The sequence below is a fragment of the Malus sylvestris genome, chromosome 5 (assembly GCF_916048215.2).
Source record: "Malus sylvestris chromosome 5, drMalSylv7.2, whole genome shotgun sequence".
Classification (NCBI taxonomy): Eukaryota; Viridiplantae; Streptophyta; class Magnoliopsida; order Rosales; family Rosaceae; genus Malus; species Malus sylvestris.
The window spans coordinates 31,809,229-31,822,384 of record NC_062264.1 but is presented as its reverse complement, the minus strand read 5'-3'; the positions used below and the strand labels follow the sequence as shown (position 1 = coordinate 31,822,384).

The window sequence follows — 13,156 nt, the reverse complement described above, 5'->3', positions numbered from 1 at the left end:
CTCGACCGCAGCGGATCCCCGCTCAGCTTCAACAAAACCCTATTTTTTCACATCTCAAACCCTAGCTATACCCTCTTGCCTCTCTCACTCATCTTCTCCAACTCCTCTGCCCCGATTTGTCCGATCGTCTGAGAAAATGCCGTTCAAGAGATACGTGGAGATTGGACGAGTTGCTCTCGTCAACTACGGGAAAGACTACGGCAAGCTCGTCGTTATCGTCGATGTCATCGACCAAAACAGGGTATGTTCTTGCTTTTATTTGCGCAAAATGCCATTTGTCCTCAATGCATTTTGCTTCAAAGCTTTCTGCTTTACGATTAAAACGCCGAGTAAAATAATGGGTATGTGTTTGTTTAATTTTGTGAAATATTATATGAAATTAAGCAGAATTTTGATGAAATTTTACAAGAAGATAAGCATATTTTTAGTTTATGAGTAGATTATTCTGTATTAATTATTTTGGCAAGGAATTGACAGAGACATGCTGTTTGTTTTGCAGGCTCTGGTTGATGCACCTGACATGGTGAGGACCCAATTGAACTTCAAAAGGCTATCGCTCACCGATATCAAAATCGACATCAAAAGGGTTCCGAACAAGAAGACTCTGATTGCTGCAATGGAGGCTGCTGGTGAGTTTTGACTTTTGAATGAATATGGAAAGATGAGAATTTAAGATGTATCTAATTTTACGTTCTTGTTACCAACTGAATTGAGTTTTTTTCGTAATGTGGTTGGCAGACGTAAAGAACAAATGGGAGAAGAGCTCGTGGGGCAGGAAGCTGATAGTGCAGAAGAGAAGAGCTGCACTCAACGATTTTGATAGGTTCAAGCTTATGTTGGCAAAGATCAAGGTGTGTTATTAATCTCACATTTTTCTTTTCTAAAAACTGAGGTTCCTCGTTCCTCTTATTTGTTTAATTTCTAGTTTTGTATGTTCATAAGATTTTCATTCAACGTGTGAGGAGTTGACAAAACCGTTGAGGGTAGGCTTTCGGCTCTCGCCTTCCCTTTTTCACACCTAATGTTAAGACACTGCCAATTAGGTATCGATAGCTTTTAAATCTGGAAAGTCTGCCGGGATTTGCCTGTGCAATTTCTACCGGGAGCTAAATTATTTCTTCAGTTTCAATTGCATGGTAGTTGTTGCTCAAAGTACCCCTCGTAAAAGGGACAGAGCTGATGCAAAGTAAAAGGATGAATCTTTTGATGCAAAGTAAATAATTGAAGTTTTAGAAAACCCGATCAGATGACTGCCTGATCGGGTTTGTACGCTGGAATTCAACCGAACCCTCAGTTGTTGGTACACTGGTTAATTTGTTTTTTTTAATGTTGTTTTGGTTTTTATGTTTGTACAGAGGGCTGGAATCATCAGGCAGGAGCTAACGAAGCTCAAAAAGGAGAGTGCAGTCTGAACGCAGTCCTGTTAACACATCTCGGCGAGTTTATGTTTTGATTCGTAGTTACAGGTGGAAATTAGCTGCAATTCGTTAAACCTTGTATGGATTTCTTTGAAACGAAACACATCCGACGAATTTTCGATCGCAAATTAATCCTCTGTTATGTTAAACCATAGTTTTGATTTTCTAAGACTTGTTTGATCTCGTATTTAGATGGTGGTGCACAATTGGTGCCATGTTTCCCCTGCTTTGTTTCCTTATAAAGACCTATCTATGAATTTGCCCTCATCTGAATGTGAAATTTCCAAATCAGTGGATTCTTCTTTTGTCGGCGGAGAAACCCTCCGCCCGATTAAAGTTAGAACACTGTTTGGCCCCTTATGTTAAAGTGTGGTTCCTCCTTGCATGCAGATCACATCTTAACACAAACAGCTACGTTTGTAGATTGTGATTTCTGCAACAAGGAGTGACTAATTACCAAGTATTTTCCTTCAAATTATTTCCCCCAACGGCATGACTAATCATATCAAACCCAAAAACCCATATTATAATTTATAAGGAAAATTAATGAAAAAAGTTTGAAAATTTTAAGTTTTAACGATAAAGACAAAATAAAGAGTAAAATGAATAGTATCATGATTGATTTTTTAGTGTAAAAATGTAATTTTTTGTTAAAGTGAGCAGTATCGGAAGCTTTTCGTTAAAGTTCCGTAATTTATAAGCATGTTTGGCTAAACCTTGCAAAAAAACTCAAACTTAGGGATTAGGGTACCATTACACAGCCTCCACCACATTCTTTCCTTTCTCAATTATTTTAATTTAAAAAAAAAATCCAATAAAAGAAATCTATAGACAAAGGTATAAAGCAAGAGAAAGCAAAGAAAATAAAATGGTGAGGGGGATGTTGGACCAAAGCAGAGCATCTGAGCAAATGTTACAAGGCACTTGGAAGTTTACTAACACCATAAGAAAAGCAACCGCCTGGTTCGAGCTGCTTGCAGAACAGCATGGACTACCGTTACCTCGACGACGATTGGTTTGTATTACTCCATACTGAAACTCCTTGAGTTCCATCAAAGTGCAAATGAGTGCCAATCCTGCTTGAAATTTACCATTGATGAATGTCGCACGACCAAGCATGAAATTTAATGTTGAACAGGACTAGATCCACTGATGAGTGCCACGGAGCATCTTGACATAAATGATTCTTTTCACTGGACGAGCGACTTTGACCAAGGATCGGAAGCTATCTCGTATGCAGCTGGATAAACAAAAAAGAGTCATAAATCAGTTAACAAGCATGATTTTGCTGCTCTGCACAACATAGTCAAGCAAAACCTCCCCTTTTCAACTGTTATTCATCATCTCTAAGAAAATATTAGAGAAGCATAGATTCTACACAGCAAGTAACGGGCGGATTCACATTAGAACCATGTTTTGAGTCGGGAACAAAATATTTTTCGTCCTATGATTACAAAAGTACGACGGTGCATTTTACTTCATGATGAACATAGCACTTTCAGATATTTACACTCTTTTCCACTGGAACTCCATGTAAACCTCTCACCTGCAACTTAAAAAGGAGCCTCGAGTGATTCATCCCAAACTTCTACACTTCCATTAGAGGCATTCTCAACATCTTCTTCCATTGACAACCGTATATATTCTCTGTGTGCAAAGCGGTCCCACTCAGTCAAAGTTGGATCCTCACGTTCCTGCATGCATCAAAATGCCAGAACACCGTTATTGTACCCGAAAATCACCCAGTATTTCTCAATTTCTCATACATAACCCTTGCAAAAATACCTGACGAATAAGAAAAGGATCGCGACTTTCAAATGCTATGAATTTATTAAGGTTGAAAAGGATATTGAAGACATTCCCTGAAAGTTTGCAACCTTTCAAGTCAGCTAGAGTGAGATAATCTTCCCTCTGCAAGAAAGATGTCAAAATTAGTCATGTCCAATGTGTGACTGATAGTAAGATACAATTTAGTAATATAGTAAAAATAACAATGATGATGAGGAGGATGATATTTGACCTCTGGTGCAATCATGTCAACTATTTGGCACAAAATATCCTCAAATAGAACAGGCTCTTGGGCCATGCATTCCATACGATGCAGCTGCTCCTCATAAAAGAACTGCAACTCATTGGGCGTAAGGACTCCATTTCCATCCAAATCTATACATCTGAACCTACAAAATGAGATTTGAGTCAATAAAAGGGAAAAAAAGCAGACAAAGTAAAAAATGAAAGAAAACCAGGTTGGTGAAACAAGGCTTGTCCTCACAGCGATGTTTATGGTTACAGTTCACTAAAGTATATGCTATATGCATGACTTATCTCTGATACTTGACTCATGCTAAACATCTCATATATTGAGTTTTCGTTACAAAAAATGTCATACTGCTCTCCTATACAAGATTTTCCTTGTGTTTTGTAAATTTGGAGTGCAGGATGACTGTTTTGAAGTGCTAATAACAGCTTCAAAATGAAAAAGTGACTCATAATCTTTGAGCTCCAATGCATCTGATAATTTCCACAGAGAATGGGAGGTTACAATTCAAGCGCATAAGAAAAATTCGCAAAAAAAGGGGCAAGTTTCTTTTTCAATTTACAATTATAATCTTTTACTACTGAGAAGTTTATTTTTAAATATACTGCTGAAGCGGACATTTCAGAGAGTTAGAATATTAAACCAACTTCCAAGATTTGGATTATTAAAATATAGATTTCATGCTTTTCATGTTTAGATGCATCTAACAATGACTACATCCACTTAAAAACAGAGCATTGACTGCACTTGTAAAAATTAAGAATTCCATGACATAAAAAATAACTGAATGTCATAATGGAAAAAAAACAAAGAAACAAGAAACGTATACCAATACTCAAGGCTGGGCTCACACGACTTATCCTCCTCTGATAACATGAAGTAAACAAAATCTTCATAACCCATCTTCCCTTCAACCTTGCTAGTAAACTTTCTCGGAATCTGGAATGGAATTGAGCAAATACACAATCAACGTGGAAACCTCATTCAGGTAAATAAATTGTTCCAGAAGTTTGAAGAGGAAGCTATAAGATACACCAACCTGTGAAAATATTCGATCAACGATCCTGTAGGTAAGAGCATGATTACCGTATCTAACAAGATTCTCTTTGTCGATCAAGAAATCGTGGTCTGTGTCCAGCTCCCAAAATTTGCAATATATGACATAAAAATGTTCATAAGAGAAGTACCTGAAATTTGGCAGGAAAGAAAACATCAATAACATAGTTTAGTAGTTTAACACAATTTAGTAAAGAAAATGAAATCTGGGTTCCCCTTGGGCAATCTAAGAAAAATGCTGGTAGGCTGTTCTTATGTTCCTTCTAAATCTTTCATCCACTATAACATCTTTCAGGTTAAGTTAAACAGTCAAACCATTAAAACACAGCTAAGTTCAAAATCAAAGCTTCCAAGAGTACTATTTACTCCCCTACAAACCCCACATCATTATATAGAACTATATTAGTAGGGGCACACGTGAAGTAAAGAAACGCTAATCGGTACTTGAATATTGATGTTCCAATGACAATCAAACCTTAGAACTTTGTTAATGTCATCTTCCTCATCTGCATGTTGCATGGCAGCAATTAAATTTCCTCGTTTTAGCTCCCTGAGAGTAAGGCGACCATTTCCTGATCTGTTTATGTAGTAAAATATTCTGTACATTACAGTTTCAGCTGAGGCATTGAAAATGAAGCTTACGTAAGCGAATAGTAGTATGAAAAAAAAAAGTGAGCAGTAAAAATATTCACTTAGAAAACTGAAAGGTCATCTCAAAATACAAAAAAAAAAAAAAAAAAAGGTGTGCCTAATGCCACAATATAATTAACTACTTGAGTCAACCATATATTTCGCAACAAATTCAGTTAAACCCTTATTGTCACTTTTCAGATTTCTATCCTCACGATCTTAACCGGACATCAAACAATATTGCACTAACTTAGTAGAATAAAACACATACCATATCTTTCTTGAAATTCAGGAGTTCCATGTAAAAATTCCAACCCTGGATGGGTTGCCACAAGCTCTAGAAGAATGGGTTTGAAGTCTAGCTGCATTGAGAATGAGGACAGACAATTGAGAATATAGAATACAGAGCCAATATGTGTGAAAACAATGGTACATAACTGAGAGAAATAGGCACTTAAGTAAGAAGAAAGGGCTTCAATCGAAATGCAATTTTCATAGACCATATAGAGAAAATAGCGTTCAATCGAACCTGAGTAAGGTAATTACGATCAGATTGCTTTAGAATTTTAAATATTTGAGTTGTTGTATCCATTGTCAGCATATTTCCATCGACCCAATATTTGATGAATGCATCCCTATAAACCAATTTTGTAGATCAGCATATAATAGAAATATATAGAACAACAAGAAGGAAAAGATAGATAAATGTATGTGGCTTGTTGAATCATGGTTCTATGAGTAACAGAAGCTTGTCAACTAATGAATAAAAGAATATAATAAAAGGTAGAAGGATCAGAAATAAAATTTACACTGGGGCTGAAGGACCTAACTTCCCAACAAAAAAGACATGACAAGAAGCATTTCATACTTTTTATTCACAACTCATATATTGGGGTCCCATTAAAACGAGATCTAATTGCGTTTAGTAAGCTTAATTCCATTTTCTGCATACCTCGTCACTATCCCGCTGCAGCTAGTATCAATCTTTCTAAAGAGGGCAGAAGAGAAAAACTTTGGCAGCTTGCATAACTCCTTTGTAACCAACTTAAACTCTGCATAACCATAAAAATAAAATAAACTCCTTGCTTTGAAAATATTCAGTTTCACTAATCTCTGCTAGTGGATGGGTAAGGGGTGATAATGAGAGGGAATTCGTGTTTTTTGCTTTTCTAAAGATAAATTACAGATCAGATACACATCTCACCGTGCAGTTGCAATCCATCCATCTGACCACTGAAGAGGTCATCAATTCTAGAGATACATTGCTCCTTAAGTTCCTTTGGTGGTGGTGGACCGTTTTGAAAATAGAACTGCAAACCATATTAAAACATACAAAACTATGAGAATTAATTCTTCAATTTTGACAGCATAAAAAGAACAACGGTACATTGGTATTAGTAGTAGTAGTAGTAGGGCAATTAGAATGGAGTTTGACCTGAGGAATAGATTCTCGCACTGGTTCACTAACCAATTTTAGCGGAGAGCGAAGAGAAGAAGGACTAGTCTTCAGCTTTGAAAAGCGCGGAGAACCAGAGGAACTTCTCGGCGAAAGTGGAGGTGTACTTCCAGCCGGAAACATGGAAGGTAATGCATTGCTCCCAGCAGTATTTGCACTTGAAGAGTTCCCAGGGGCATTGATAGGAATTCCTGCTATTGCATCATCGACTAGAGACTTCACCTGTCAAATCAAACCGCAAAACACCATCAGATAAACATCAACGTTCCCAATACCTGAAATTACCCAATATACAGTTCTTCTGGTAATTATGTCTACCCGAACCACACATAAATACTACACAAAAACAAACCCTTTACTTCAATTACAAGAACTATTATGAGTAAGGGAAGAGTAATAACAGACATGAGGCCATAACTGATAGCGACAGCTCTACCATAAATAAAGTACTAAAGCTAACAATGGAAACCATATAAATATCCAAACAAGAGCTACAAGCTATAGCTTTGAGTCCCAGAAATGCACATTGATAACAAAAACTGTACATGAAGACAGAAAAGTGAGCAAATTACCAAACGGCCGGTTTGCGGAAGCGAAAGCCACTGTGCGAACAAATCCTCAGCAATCTGGGGACTGGTTTTAAGGGCAAACGGAGACAATTCCGGCAGCTGTAAGAGCTCGGGATCCAAAGAACCAGCATCCCCTGCTACTGCGTCTATATCCATCGAGAATTCACCCCTTCAATTCCCAAAATCATCAGAATCACCAACTCTTCACCTCCTACCACAATCCCAACCCACTCGCTTTCGATCAATTTTCAAGCCGAAATTTTGAATAACCCTAGGTCGGAACCGAAACGAAACCGACAGTCCGAACACAGCCACTGAGCTTTAGCTCTGAATTGAAACGGAAACCCTAGGCCGGAATCCCAATTGAGACAGAAAGATGGAAGAAGCAGTACCAGTATCTACTCTCAGATGCTCTGTGAGAACGAACGAGCGAACGGACGCCTTCTTACGACTCTGAATTCTCACTGGTCACTGCAAGTGAACTCAGACACCGCCGCGAAACCTCCCGGTTTTGGGCGGTTCCAGGGAATCGGAAAACCGCGCTCTGAAGAAATCGTGTCTGAAGTGAAACTTTGGGAAGACAGAGGTCTATCTTGGGCAGTGGGCAGAGAGAGAGAGAGAGAGAGAGAGAGAGAGAGAAGACTAAAAAAATAGAGGGGGCGGCGATGAGCGATATGATGGGCGCCACGTGGGATTTTATGTAAACGGAAACTGCCGCCGGGTCCCGGAGACTTGCTTGTCCACGGTCTCTGACTATTTCAGTTGCCGCAGGGTGAACCCAAAGATCTCTCTTTCTATTTTCTCAACTTAAAAGGAGACAATAATTGGTTAATATTGTTTTTTTTTTTTCATTTTTTGAGTTGTTTATAGTGTTAAAAGAAAACTACAAGTATATTAAACATATAAGAGTCTAGAATTGAAAGAAGTTTTATTGGTATTTCGTTAGTACTAGATTAGCGGGGTGAATTCATTGGCGGAGCCAGATTATAATAAGAGTAGGGGAGATTGAAGAGGAGATTTGGAAGTGCATAAGAGAAGAGGCGATATCATCCTGGTTTTTAAGTGGCTCTGTGTCTGTATTGGTGTATTACTAATAGAATGTTACTATAATAAAATGTATGGCACAAAGACAAGGGAGGAGCATTGTAAAATGAGAGGAGAAAGATAGTCAAGCTGGCAATTTCAAACATAGAACATGAATTATGACAATATAATGTAATTTGATTCTTGTGTCTGTTTGAAATAAATGTATTTTCATGGAGATAAAGCTTTTAATGCCACATAGCGCGCGAAATACAAAATTTGATGAAATATGATATTTATTTCTATAAGTATCGAAAATTTTATAAATGAAGAAGCTAATAGTAGAGTTATCATCTTCCAAATTATAATTGATATATTTATATATATATGGATAGACAATTGTTATTGGCACTTCAAAAATCTCTTTTTGCACTCCAAACTTTATATAATTAGAAAGAAAAAAAATACACACGTTAGGAATGCAAATTAAAATTTTTGAAGTGCTAATAACAGTTCTCATATGAATTACCATATAATGGTTTGTCTATAAATGACACCTCTACATTGATATAGAAAGATAGGCACAATTTTTTTATTTTTTTAAATAAACGATATTATCTATATTAAACGAACTTCGAAATTTGATTAGAATACTATTCATATGCCATACCTCAAGCCTCTACATGTGGCTTTTATCATTGAGTAAAAGCATCTCCAATTGGTTTCCTAAACTGAAATTCTAACTAGAAATTAGGGAGATTTTTTAAAAAATCAACTTCAATCATGTTTCCTGTCCACCTCCTAAAATAAAGATTCATCTAAGGGAGAGAGAAATGAGCTCCTAGTGACTCTTTATAATTAACGCTGATTGATTTAATTTATTTTAAATAAATAATTAAATCCTATTGTCTAATTATTGACTCATAGTTATTATAACTCTATATTTATAATTAATTTTTATTGGCTAATAATAATTCACTTAACATAATGTTTTGATAATTTAGCTAAAACTTTGGTATAAAATAGAGAGCATGATTGAACATGTTGTAACGTAAATGTCACATATATACCTAGACGATATTTGTTAAGGAGATTCTATCAAAAGTAAGACTCTCTAAGACTCCATAGACTCTCTACCACCTATGTTTTTGGCATACCGTTTTATAATGTTAGCACGAAAATTAACGTTGAATTATGAGATAACAGAGAATCTATAAAAAATCTTACATTGAGAGAATCTCCTTAGCATTTCTCGTATTGTCGGCCATACCTAGATTTTCTAATCTTGCCGTAGAAATAGTAACATCATTATCATTTCGTCACTAATCCCTGTTTGTGTCATTGACCTTTGCAAAATGTACGTAAATTACAAGGAACATCCCAAATATTAAGTTAATTAAAATAAATAAAATATGAATAAGTCCCCCAATGGACCAATCCACATGGATACATGGACACATGGAGGGATGTGATTGAAATTTCAGAAACCATGGAGGGTGTACTTCGATATTTACCGCCAAGTCCCTACCTATATAACAAATAGGAAAATACCCCGCAGAAACTTCCTCCCTCCTTGGACGGTTGGACCTCTCTCTCTAAGCTCTGCAACTCGACGAAGAAATATCTGCGAGTCCGCGTGCTCTGATTCTTACAGTTTTTTGCACCATGAACATCTTCAGTAAGAAACCCACCGCCAAAGGTGCGCGCTTTCTTAATCTCTTGCTCAAATTTTGTTTTTGATTAGGTTAAGCTGAAATTCAATTACTCAAGCGCTCTTAATTTTCGTATTAGATCGGAATTATGGGTTTAATTCGTATTTTCTTAATTTTTTTCATATGGGTTTGCGTTTTTTATTGCAGAGGCTCTTCGGGAGAGCAAGAGAGAAATGACTCATGCTACTAGAGGTAATTCATATATATATATATATATATATATATATATATATATATATATATTCATTTCTCTGCATTTGTGATTGTAGTGATCATCATCATGATTCAAAGTTCCGGGCTTTACGGTCAAAACACAGCACAGAAATTGTACTGTTTGTGTCTTGTACGTTATATTGATGGATTTTTCGGTAACTGATTTACACTATGTTTGGATGAAGGAAATAAACTTGAAATTTGGATAAAAGTCAGAATTTACAAATTGACATGCACCAATTCCTTTGTTTGGCTTCATAAACATAGAAAATTAGAATTTCTGCATAGAAAAAAACTTGGAATTTGGCACCTCCATTTCCCAAGTTTAAATTCCATGTAAATAGGTGTCATTTCCCAATTTCTATGATTGAGAGTTTAAAAATAACAAATTCCATATTCAATTCCATTGTTCTTTTACGTTAACCAAACAAGAAAATTCACAAATTCTAGAAAATAAAGTCTCGTTATTTCAATTACCGTCATTTTAAAATTCTTTAGTAATCTTAAATTTCTTCATCCAAACATAGTGTTATGCTCCTCTTGGATTGAGGCATTGGGGTTTAGTTTTGACTTTGATCTGTATGAATAGACACTATAGACGGGCTATCGCTCACTCGTAATCTATATCCTATTTTGATCCAGCTGGCCTGTAATTATACACCCGATTGTGTGTCTTGTATCTCACCTTGTAATGAAGCAGCATTTCCTTGATTATAAATCTTTGATTGCGGTCCTTTTATTTATGTTTTTCTTCCACATTTTGCTTCAGGGATAGAGAAGGAAATCGGAGCATTGCAGTTAGAAGTATGTCAAGAGACTCCAGTCAACAACCCCTTTTCATTTTCGTGTATTCATGAACTTTTTGTTAATATATTTTGCTGCCATGTCAGGAAAAGAAGCTTGTCGCTGAGATAAAGAGAACTGCTAAAACTGGAAATGAGGTATATTTTGTGTATTCGACCATTCTCGTCAGTCCATGAATATTCGAGTGACAGTTGCAATTGAATCTTATAAGAGGTAGTCAATTTATATTCCCTCAGGCCTTTGCCTTGTATTCTGCAGGGAGCAACTAAAATACTAGCCAGGCAGCTAGTCAGGCTTAGGCAACAGATAGCTAACTTACAAGGAAGTCGAGCTCAAGTGAGAGGAATTGCAACTCATACGCAGGTGAACTGTCAAATTTCTATCTCTATACGAGATTTCTTCTTTGAACTTTTTATGTCGGATTTGCATGTTATGCTCTTGGTTAACTTTATTCTATCATGCAGGCAATGCATGCTCAGTCCTCGGTTGCTGTTGGCATGAAAGGTGCTAGTAATGCAATGGCAGCTGTGAATAAGGTTTGATTGTAGCATTGAAACAGTATTTTTGTGTAGTTTACATATTATAAATAAGATTTAAGATTGCATTTAATGACGAGCTTTAGTTTAAAAGGCATTTTGTTAACACTGGCACTTGTGTTAGATGTAAGTAAATTCTGATAGAAGTATACTTTGTTACATTGCTTCATATTTTCGTAGTTAGGAAATTCCAGGGCTTTTTTAGCAGCTGATTTTGTGTTACATTGCAGCAAATGGCTCCTGCAAAGCAAGCAAAGGTGATACGTGAGTTTCAGAAGCAATCTGCGCAAATGGATATGACTGTAAGATTGGTTCTATCTTTCAATATATTGGCACATAATTAATTTCCTCTCTGCTTTCTATTGTTTACATAGATCATAACTTAGAGCTTTGTTCATGCAGACTGAAATGATGTCCGACGCCATAGATGATGCCGTGGATAATGATGATGCGGAAGAGGAAACTGATGAGCTGACAAACCAGGTAAGTCCTACTTGCATTATATACTAGAAAAGGAAATGAAATCTATTTTAAGGATGTATACATGCTATGCATCTTTGATTAGATTAATTCTGATAGTTGAAGTTTTGTTAGATGCTGTGGAACGAGTTCATATGAAACTGAGAAATTGTTTAGGATCTCATTCTTCATAGATATTGTTGACTATTGGGCTTCGGTACCAGGATTGACAGAATTTCTTTTGTTAAACTTATTCAAACAGGTGCTCGATGAAATTGGCGTTGATGTCGCCTCGCAGGTTGGTATCAATGGTTTTGCATTTTTGAGTTTTGTTTAGCATGTACTCTATTCCTGGCCATTCAATCTGATGTGCTCTGTATTTGATCTATTGACAGCTATCAGCAGCTCCCAGAGGAAAAATTGCATCAAAGAACGCTGCGGGTGTTAACAGGTACAGCCTCCGATCCCCTTGTCATTGTAATTAACTGTCTGAATATTTTCACAATACATTGCCAAAATTGTTGATGGTTTGCTGTACTTGCACGTAAAATCTATAATGTTGACTGCATGATTTATACACACCAGCGGAAAGAGCTTCTCAAACAAATTGATGTCACTCGTGATACGCATTCCTCGTTGCAGTTTCATCTTTTTGTTTTTAGTTTGGTTATAAACTTATAACTAAAGAGTTTTTCAACTTCTTACAGTTCCAGCGTTGATCTCGAGAAAAGATTGGCAGCTCTTAGAAATCCATGAGCCGAAGATTGGAAAGCAGAAATCTCCTATTTTTTTCTCGCTGGAGTCCAATATTGGCTTCCTTCAAGGATGCACATTGTTAATATTTTGTAAAGGATGTTCTCATTAGCGATTATCCGCTCCCGTGCCACTGCATACAGAGAAGCTAAGGTTACACAATGACTTTGAAAGAGGGACGATGCCAATGTATGATTTGGTTCGTCTATCATGAATGGAAGAGTTTCTCTTCCATATATTTTTAAGTTTACAGGACTAGACGGTTTCGATAACTATTTCGATGTTGCCGAACAATGAAACATTGATTTTTAAAGCATCATATTTCGTACATATAAAAGTCTTACTATACATTCAAGTGGCTGAGATTTAACCGGCAAATATAGGTTCGATCAAGATTTGCTTCTCCGGAGTACCAAAAGCAAGCATGATGAATCCGTATCCGTATCGGTGATGAGTATATATCGCAACTTGAGTCGTTGGATTCTGAGT

At 36.6% G+C, this 13,156-nt stretch overlaps 3 protein-coding genes across 4 annotated transcripts; 2 read left to right on the top strand and 1 right to left on the bottom strand.

Annotated features, from left to right (window-relative positions):
* The first annotated feature begins 51 nt into the window (after nt 1-51).
* Nucleotides 52-1,685, top strand: LOC126623265 (60S ribosomal protein L14-1). The gene is made up of 4 exons (XM_050292106.1): nt 52-241; nt 500-629; nt 739-851; nt 1,356-1,685. The coding sequence occupies exons 1-4, from the start codon at nt 137-139 to the stop codon at nt 1,410-1,412; spliced, it is 405 nt and encodes a 134-aa protein (XP_050148063.1). The 5' UTR covers nt 52-136; the 3' UTR covers nt 1,413-1,685.
* Nucleotides 1,686-2,091: 406 nt separating this feature from the next.
* Nucleotides 2,092-7,974, bottom strand: LOC126623264 (serine/threonine protein phosphatase 2A regulatory subunit B''alpha-like). 2 transcript variants are annotated; one of them, XM_050292104.1, is made up of 13 exons: nt 7,171-7,974; nt 6,611-6,820; nt 6,347-6,452; nt 6,095-6,194; nt 5,672-5,777; nt 5,414-5,504; nt 4,988-5,129; nt 4,496-4,643; nt 4,286-4,395; nt 3,439-3,595; nt 3,204-3,329; nt 2,965-3,112; nt 2,092-2,658 (listed from the first exon to the last, which is right to left on the bottom strand). In XM_050292104.1, the coding sequence occupies exons 1-12, from the start codon at nt 7,321-7,323 to the stop codon at nt 2,972-2,974; spliced, it is 1,590 nt and encodes a 529-aa protein (XP_050148061.1). In that variant the 5' UTR covers nt 7,324-7,974; the 3' UTR covers nt 2,092-2,658; nt 2,965-2,971. The 2 variants fall into 2 exon arrangements, with proteins under 2 accessions (XP_050148061.1, XP_050148060.1); XM_050292103.1 differs by having other exon boundaries at nt 6,578-6,820; nt 7,171-7,973.
* Nucleotides 7,975-9,722: 1,748 nt separating this feature from the next.
* Nucleotides 9,723-13,004, top strand: LOC126622147 (vacuolar protein sorting-associated protein 2 homolog 3-like). Its single transcript, XM_050290804.1, has 11 exons — nt 9,723-9,889; nt 10,050-10,094; nt 10,885-10,919; nt 11,006-11,056; nt 11,178-11,282; nt 11,384-11,455; nt 11,686-11,757; nt 11,858-11,938; nt 12,177-12,212; nt 12,310-12,365; nt 12,622-13,004. The coding sequence occupies exons 1-11, from the start codon at nt 9,856-9,858 to the stop codon at nt 12,668-12,670; spliced, it is 636 nt and encodes a 211-aa protein (XP_050146761.1). The 5' UTR covers nt 9,723-9,855; the 3' UTR covers nt 12,671-13,004.
* The last annotated feature ends 152 nt before the right edge of the window (nt 13,005-13,156 follow it).